The 9,274-nt window shown below is 43.0% G+C and overlaps 1 protein-coding gene across 1 annotated transcript; it reads left to right on the forward strand.

The window, feature by feature from the left end:
- Positions 1–7,556: 7,556 nt before the first annotated feature.
- LOC103353773 (sialidase-3-like) lies at positions 7,557–9,107 on the forward strand. The gene is made up of 2 exons (XM_008276911.1): positions 7,557–7,870; positions 7,984–9,107. The coding sequence occupies exons 1-2, from the start codon at positions 7,649–7,651 to the stop codon at positions 8,935–8,937; spliced, it is 1,176 nt and encodes a 391-aa protein (XP_008275133.1). The 5' UTR covers positions 7,557–7,648; the 3' UTR covers positions 8,938–9,107.
- The last annotated feature ends 167 nt before the right edge of the window (positions 9,108–9,274 follow it).

Raw genomic sequence — 9,274 nt, forward strand, 5'->3', positions numbered from 1 at the left:
ATGCAGCGTGGGTTCTCTCCAGGTTCTCCTTCCTCCCACACAGTCCAAAAACATGTTGAGGTTAATTGGTGATTCTAAATTGTCTGTAGGTGTGAATGTGAGTGTGCTTGGTTGTCTGTCTCTAAGTGTAGCCCTGTGATAGACTGGCGACCTGTCCAGGGTGTCCCCTGCCTTCACCCTAAGTCGGCTGGGATAGGCTCCAGCCCCCCCGCGACCCTCGTGAGGATTAAGCGGTGCATGGATAATGGATTGATGTATTATTGAGGTAACATTGGATTGTGGTGCACTGGACTGCCATATATTTAAAGGTGTTTGCAATGTTTTGTCCACCTCATAAACATACACGGGAACCTTGTTGGGTGTCTTTAATACATGCTAAATGTATAAATGTTGCCTATTTTCATGATAACAAAAACAATGATAGCTACGATATGAAGGTTCATCATGAATTAATTTCTCACTGCTTTTAACAGAATCACTGTGAGCAGCTGAACATGTTTTTGCACTGACTCTGGTACAAAGCTCCTTCATAGTGAATGAATAATTACATTTATTATCTCAATCTGAACAGTTGGAACTCGTCAAATTGAAAAATAATAAACTAAGACAAACTTTATGCAACTGCCCTCATTTTAGTTATGTTGGAATAACTGAATGAATTTTATAAATTAACAAATTTATATCAAATAAACTAAAGAAAAGTTTGTAAAAAATAAATTTAATAAAGGAAAGAAAAAAAAGACCATTTTATTTAAGCGGGTCAAGTCTTATTTATTTTGAAAGCACATTTAAACATAATAAGAGTCCCACCACGGTGCTGTGCAATTAAAATAGTAAACCATAAGATCCATTAAACCACAATGACTAAAATACAAACCTGAATTAAAAGACAATAAAGTAGTACTTTAGCAACCAAACTAAAACAAGAGTTTATATATTGTGTTTAATCAAGATCACATTTAATGGTGAAGAAGAACAAAATGCTTTTTTTTAACTAAGCAAAAAGTTTTAAGATAGACCTTATTTTTAAGTTAGAACAAGTTAAAAGCAGCGTGAGGATTGAAGATTGAATCTTCTGTTAAAATAAGGAAGTTTCTGTTGCCTCTGACCTTGCCTCTGTCTTTGTCTTACTTCTCGTTTCCCTGTTGTTTTCTTTCACTTCTCTTTCCTGCTGACCAGAGTTTGGCCGGAGGACAGTGGCATGGATACAGAAATGCACTGCTTTCAATCAAAATCACTTCCTTTCTCAGTTGTTTGTTTTTGCTGATTCAGCTCCCCCACTTTGTTTGTTAAATGAAAGAGTTCAAACCTGTCACTTTGAATTCAATAGCAGCTGTTGATGTAAATATATTTGGATGAAGTCAGAAGCAGAGGTTTGTTTGATCCAAAATATTCAATAATAATCAAGCCAGAACTCATTAATGATCCCTCCGTCTCCCTCTGTCTCTCTCTGTCTCTCTCTCGTATCCCTGGCTTGGGTCTCCAGCACCTGTCAGCTCCACAGTTTTTATGAGCACTGGAGGCAGGAGTGGATGCAGAGCAGCAGGGTACAGCAGTTTGGAGGGAGGAGAAGCAAGGAAATGGGAGGAGAAGAGGAAAGGGGGGCTATCTGTGATATTTACGGGCTGCAGGGTGGCACAACGGTGTTGTGTTGCACTGCTGATGCATTCAAAGAGCAGCCTTTTCTGGTTTCATGCAGCACAGGACTGCCATGATGGCCTTTGATTCAGCTTTTCTCAAGTTATCATCCAGCTAGGATTCAGTCAATGACAAGTATTATAGGGTTAGGGTTAGGGTTAGGGTTAGGGTGTCTGGCAAAGAATTGACTATTGTTGGTACAACCAAACCAAAATTGTTTATAAGAACTAGCACTGCTTGACATGTCCTTACTTAACACAGGCAGAATATTGATCATGTAGTAGGTAGCAGTGATTAACTTTCATGTTATGCAGATGATGCCATCATGTATCGTTCGGCCTCTGGAATTAAAGTGGAGCATTTAAGCTTATTTTTTTATTTAAGCTTACTATTAACATATGGGACAAAATCTGAGATTTGGAAGCTCAGAGTGGATTCTGACATGATCAAAAAAATATTCTACAGGTGAACGTAATCCCTTCAAATACACCGCAGCATTACTTCTCCTGAGCGGTTTTGAGAGGTCACTCAGATTGCAAAAATGTTTACTGTACCAGTATCAGTATACTCACATCAGATAATTAGTCACATTAACTGTAACATAACAAAATGACATAGTGATCAACTAACCTATGTACAACAACAGCCTGATGGAACAGAATTCACAAAATTCTGTTGTGGCCGGTGGCCAAAAGGTGTGTGTGTGGGACCAAAAACGAACAGTGATCAGGATAAAGGGGAAGCAGGTTTATTTCTGAGAGACCAGGGAGTGTGGGACACCGGGAGGCAGGTGAAGGGATCCAGGGTAGGTGCGCTGTCACCGCGGGGGTGCAGGCGGGTGATATCCCGTGTCCATGCTTGTGTGCCGTTGTTCCCGTGCGGTGCTCGTGAGAAGGGACGATATAAAATCTGTGGTTCCGTGGCGCACAAAAGGGCTGGCGTAGCGAGCTGGAGAAAGTGGGCTGGAGCCGGTGAAAAACACGCTGGTAAAAACAAAAGAGTATACCGTTAATAATAAACTCGAGAATACCATGCAATACGCTCATGTATTTGCTAGGCGGCCGAAAGTACCACTGGTATAGTTGGCAATCATCTGACACTCGCGCACAGGTGGAATGGTGGCTTTATCCAGCGCGTACTGATGATGAGCTGCAGCTGTGCCAGCGCAGAGCATCCTCCTCCAAGCAGCTTCGCCCAGGCCGAAAAAACACAGCACAACTCCAGCCGTCACACAAAACCACCGCCAGCCATATACAAACAAAAACATTAAACACAGCACAATCACCACAAATTCAGCTTGGTCTTTTGGTTTTTGTGTGCCACCACGAGATTTTCTGAATTTCCTTCTTGCCACCCCTTTCTTGAGGCGTCCCTGCCTCCAGTTGCTTCCAGCAATTTTTGAGCTGAGTTGAATATATATATGCATCTGTTGAATGTAAATGATAGAATGACTAATATGTCCACAGTTCTGTAGTATTTGTTCTGTTTACTGGAAAATGGCTTATGCCACTGTGAGGCGCTGTTGTGTGAAATTAGAAGTGTTTACCTCCATCTCTCTATATACCTGTCGTTGTTCTTCCTGTACGCGGGTAATGTTGCTCTTACAGTCCAAGCCGCGGTTCATTAAAGCTGAGTGGAAAGGTTACAGGCCCAAAATGTGTTCTCATAACATCTAGGTAAACACTAGTGGCTGTACATGGGAAGAAGAAGTTGTGCATCCCATGTGTTTAGACTTTTGATGCCTGATCCAGTGTGTTTAGTCTTCTGACGTCTGTGGATGAGTACACCCTGTACACCCAGCTGTTGTTTTCCAGCATGGGATTGTTATACTACCGTTGGAGTAAAGACCACGCCTGTACATGTATAAGAATACTATGCTGCCTGCACTCATGTGTACTCTCCTGCAGACTGCTTGCATTCTGTATGACCTGTACCTTCAAAGCTTTGAATAAAACAAGACAAAGACAACTCAGACTACTGGACTTTATGTAGATCATAGAAAATTTCCTCAACAGTACAACTCATCAGGTTATGGGCCCAGGAGTCGTTCGGGAGAAAAGTTTGCCAGCCTCCACCGTGTAGTAAGACACAACGAGAGCAGTGTGCTAACGGGGCTAGCATAGCAAGAGACGCAGGTTAGCAGCATGGATCAACGAGCGTCGAGCAGATTGCCTCGACTGGCATTCGACGGAGATGAGAGAAAATATGAACTATGGGAGACCAAGATGTTGGGACATTTCCACGTATTGGGAATAAAGGATACGGTCCTGAATGCACCGGTTGGTGATGACCAAAGAGCGGCTGACGGGAAGAAAAATGCTGACGCATACGCCGAGATGATCCTACTTTTAGATGATAAGAGTCTCTCACTCATTATGAGGGATGCACCCAATGACGGAAGAAAGGCTCTGAAAATGTTGAGAGCCTATTATGCTGGGAAGGGGAAGCCCAGGATAATTAACCTATACACCACGCTGACGTCACTTCAGAAGGGGAACAACGAGAGTGTTATGGACTACATAGTCAGAGGTGAAACCGCCATAACAGCACTGCGGAATGCAGGTGAGACGTTGGGAGATGGCTTACTTGTGGCTATGATATTGAAAGGGCTGCCTGAAAGCTTCAAGCCATTCGCTATACATGTAGCACATACAGATGAAAATATAATGTTTTCAGATTTCAAGACTAAGTTACGTCGTTTTGAGGAAACAGAGAAGATAAGTGCTGAGTCAAGTGACAGTGTGATGAAGACTCAAGGAAGGACCGGGCGGCGGCCCACCAAAACAAATAACTGTGACAGGCAGAAAGACGATACGGAGATGGTGTGCTTCAAATGCGGCACCAAGGGCCATCGAGCTAAAGAGTGTCGAAAGAAAACATGGTGTAGTCGTTGCCGAAGTCACACACACAAAGACACCACATGCAGGCGCAGGGACAAAGACAGTAAAGAGACACGGGACGGAGCGTGTAAAGCTATATAAGAAGATGGTGACGAGGACTTTGCGTTCAAGATGAGGAATGGAGAGACCGGCACCCAGAGACAGCCAGCAGGCGGCATTCAGGAGAGAGGACTGATGGTGGATACAGGGGCCACTTCTCATATCATTACCGATGTGACCAAGTTTAAAAACTTTGACAACACGTTCAGACCGGAAAAGCACAGCGTTGAGTTGGCCAACAGCACTCGGTGCAGCGGAGTTGCACAGAAAAGAGGGACTGCGGAGGTTTGCCTTATTGACAATAAAGGACAGCGACACAAAGCGACACTGAGAGACGCTTTGCTCATCCCGTTGTACCCGCAGGACATCTTTTCGGTGAAGGTGGCCACTGCAAGCGGGTCCACGGTCATTTTCAAGGAAGACAAGGATGCACTGATAACCAAGAACGGTACCAGATTTGATATACATGTCTATGGCAAGTTGTATTATTTACATACTGAAGGTGAATCTATTGACAAGTGTAATGCATGCCACGACATTCAGATATGGCACGAGATATTAGGCCACTGCAATTATGATGATGTTCTAAAGCTACAAAATGTGGTTGATGGGATGCAAATTAAGGGTAAAGCATGTAGACCTGACCAGGAATGTGAAGTGTGTATTCAGGGAAAGTTTGCCCAAACAAGAAATAGAGATCCTAATACCAGAGCAGAGGCTCCATTACAGTTGGTGCACACAGATCTTGCAGGTCCTGTACCCACAGAGTCAATAGAACGTTATAAATATGTGCAGTCATTGACTGACGATTACTCGAGCACAGTGTTTGTATATTTTCTGAAAAGGAAAAGCGACACAGTCCTAGCTACGGAAAAGTTCCTAGCAGATGTATCCCCTTGGGGAAAAGTTAAATGTCTCAGGTCCGATAACGGGACAGAGTATGCGTGTAATGACTTCCAAACACTGATGAGGAAAAATAAAATCAGACATGAGATGTCAGCTCCGTATTCCTCTCACCAGAACGGGACAGCAGAGCGGGGTTGGCGTACTCTATTCGAGATGGGTCGGTGCATGCTAGTTGAGAGCAAGCTTCCAAAATCACTATGGCACTATGCAGTGCAAACAGCAGCAATGGTACGTAACAGATGTTTTAACAGGCGTACAGGGCAGACTCCCTACCAGCTGCTGACAGGCAAGAAGGCTAATGTGTCAAAAATGCAAAAATTCAGGTCTGTATGTTGCACTTACAAACAAGACGAGGGCAAATTAGATTCCAGGTGTGACCAGGGACGTTTTGTGGGGTATGATAAGAACAGCCCGGCTCTTAATTTATCATCCAGACACAAACAGGGTCCTTAAACATAGGCTGGTTAAGTTTGTGAGCAGAGCAGCTGCAGAGAAACAAACACAGACAGGTGAAACAAATCCAGATGACAACTATGACAGTGTTAGACAACCTAGGATTGAGGACACCACACAGGAGGATAATGGGGGCACAGAGGATGCTCAAGAACCAAATGTACTGAGTAGGGATGCACCTAGTAGTAGTCCAGCACAACAGAGTGAGAGAGGTGTTGAATCTGAGAACAGAAGGTATCCGACCAGAGAAAGGAGGAAACCGAGCCACTTAAATGACTATGTGAGTAAAGACAGTGATAGTGATGGGGTTCACGCTACTATTGATTATTGCTACAGGGCTTTATGTGGTATTCCACAAACTTATGAGGAAGCTATGAGGTCAGCAAACTCCAAGGAGTGGAGAAAAGCAATGGATGAGGAGGACCAGTTGTTAAACGACAATAACACATTTACTGTGACAACCCTGCCAGTAGGCAAGAAAACAGTGGGGGGTAAATGGGTTTACTCCATCAAAAGTGATGAAAGCGGAAAAGACAAATACAAAGCCCGATTTGTGGCTAAGGGATACAACGAGGTAATGGGAATAGATTATGGCGAAATGTTTTCACCCACAGCAAACATGACAAGTGTTAGGGTGCTGTTACAAAAAGCAGCACAGGAGAATTTTCTCCGTCAACAGATTGACGTGAAAACGGCTTATTTGCACACACCCATAGACTACGAGATCTATATCAATCCACCAGAGGGTTATGAAGAGAAAGATGATGGTCTAGTCTATAAACTTGACAAGTCACTTTATGGTCTTAAACAATCAGGGCGTAATTAGAACAGAGTCTTATACGATTGTTTAACTGGACGGGTTCACACAATACCCAGCCGACCATTGTGTTTATGCAAAAGAGTCTAAGGATGAAAAGGTGATCATAATCATATGGGTCGATGACTTGATCATTGTGGCCAGCAATGAGAAGATTTTGAGAGAAGTGAAAGAGACGCTCGCAGGAAAGTTTAGGATGAAAGATCTAGGTAGACTTAAAAACTTTCTGGGTATCGATTTCTGTTAAACAAATGGATGTGTAAAAATGTCACAAGAAAGGTACACTATCAAGGCGCTACAGCGTTTTAACATGCAAAACTGTAGAACCAGAGAAACACCCTGTGATCAGAAGCTTGAATATTCTGAGAATGCTGTAAAGTTGGATGATGTCAGAATGGACAGAGAGGCTGAAGATTTATCTCTCTCTCCATCGTACTTTTTCCCCCGAAAGCAATGTGTTGCAAAGTCGTACAACTCATCAGCATCCATTATCTATACACCACTTTATCCTTTTTCAGAGTCACAGGGGCGCTAGAAGGCAGGGAACACAATGGTGCTGTCCACATTTGAAAGCTTTGTGTTTGTTAAGATCTCTATATTTGAGCATGGTTGTAGTTTTATATATTTTTTTAAATTTTATTTTTTGTTATTACTGTTAGGCTAGCCTACAGTTGTTTTGCTGACATTCCTCAAAAAAAAAAAAAAAAAAAAAAAGTGCGTACTTCCCTGTCCCTCTGAAATTAATGGAATTTTTGTGGCAGTGAAAGAAAAGACTCCTCCCCCAGTCACACACTGCACCGCCCAGCCTTAAGTCACCTGTCAGGAAGCAAACTGTGACACTGCAGCTCTTTCCTTTTGATCGATCACAAGATCCTCTTAAACAAGGAGAGCAAACATGGGCGACGTGACTTTAAGGAATGTTCAGCCACAGCAACAGACTGTCTTTAAATCTAATGGCTGCGTTTACAGGATTCCTGCTCTTTTCTGCGACAGAGAAAGTGAAACTCTTCTGGCTTTTGCAGAGCAGAGGACGACTGAAGATGACAGCAGCTCCAAAATGCTGGTTATGAAGAGAGGAACACTGAAGGAGGAAACCTCTAATGTGAAGACAGTTGAGGTAATAATCCCACTCAGTTAAAAATGTAACTTTATAGTTTGTGAATTTACAGTGTTTCTTTCAAATACATCTAACTGCTTAATTACACACCTTTCAATAAATTCTTTCTTTAGTGGTCAGAGTTTCAACTAATAGAAGAGGCACGTATTGAAGGACACCGCCCTATGAATCCCTGCCCGCTGTATGACAAGACCAGTAGAACCCTCTTCCTGTTTTTCATCTGTGTTGAAGGCACCGTCTCAGAGCAGTGGCAGATAAAACACTTCGACAACAAGGCCCGTCTCTGCTACATCACAAGCGCTGATCTCGGACAAACCTGGAGTAAATTGACCGATCTGACTGACAGTCTGGCTGAAATTAAAAACTGGGCCACTTTTGCTGTTGGGCCGGGCCACGGTCTTCAAACAGAGCAAGGAAGACTGATTGTTCCACTTTATGCTTATGCTTCTGCTTCTGGCATGAACTCCTGCTGTCGCTTGTCTCAGATCATCGCTCCATACGCACTCTCCCTGTACAGTGATGATTCTGGTAAAAAGTGGCAGTTTGGCCAAATGTTGCAAGCAAAATCCATTGAATGTGAAATGGCAGAGTTTTTTGACAATGAAAACAAAAGCATAATCTACTGCAATGCTCGCACTGAGGGAGGATTTAGAGAGGAGCATGTCAGTGAGAATCATGGCCAGGACTTTTGCAAACTGAGTGGTGCTCAAAAGCTCGTGGAGACGGGCTTCGGCTGTCAGGGAAGCTTGGTCTCTTTTCCAGCTCAAAATGAAGAAGCAAATTGTGATCCAGGCCAGAACTCAAACAAATGGCTGCTCTACACCCACCCAAGCCACCAGTCCCGCAGGGTTAGTCTAGGAGTGTATCTGAACAAGTCCCCATGTGATCCAAATGCTTGGAGCGAACCCTGGATCATCACCAGTGGACCCAGCGGTTACTCAGACCTGGCTTACATTGGTGATGGTTGGTTTGCTTGTCTAATGGAGAGTGGGGAGAAGAAAGAAACTGAGCAGATAGCCTCTGTGGTTTTTAGCTACAATGACGTCAAACAAGTCATTGGAAAGTAAAAAATAAAACCTTGCTTTTATCCATTGTAAAGGCTTGTTTGACTCTGATATCTGTACAAAAAGATGCAATATTTGGAGAGAACCTACTATTGGTAAAATCTATTAAAGTGTGTTAATAAGAAACAAATGGGGCCATGTACTTGTTTCAAATAAACAGTGAGGTCCTCCCACTTACAGGAAACCAATGTCTTGCAAAACACAAAGGCAACAGGAAAATTCTACGTTCTGTTTTCCGATCAGATTTAGATTAAACTTTTCTTTGAATCAAGTTGGTATATGTGGAAGAAAAGTCTGTCAGTATCATCGGTCAGATCAAGTGTTCTCATGAAACATGAAT

This window comes from Stegastes partitus, unplaced genomic scaffold, assembly GCF_000690725.1.
Source record: "Stegastes partitus isolate 25-593 unplaced genomic scaffold, Stegastes_partitus-1.0.2 Scaffold3, whole genome shotgun sequence".
Lineage (NCBI taxonomy): Eukaryota > Metazoa > Chordata > Actinopteri > Pomacentridae > Stegastes > Stegastes partitus.

What these genes read in the sequence shown, in the direction of transcription:
- LOC103353773 (XM_008276911.1), top strand. Translation starts at nt 7,649, where the DNA reads ATGGGCGACGTGACTTTAAGGAATGTTCAGCCACAGCAACAGACTGTC. An exon ending in CTAATGTGAAGACAGTTGAG is followed by an intron (nt 7,871 to 7,983) that starts GTAATAATCCCA and finishes TTCTTTCTTTAG; the next exon opens with TGGTCAGAGTTTCAACTAAT.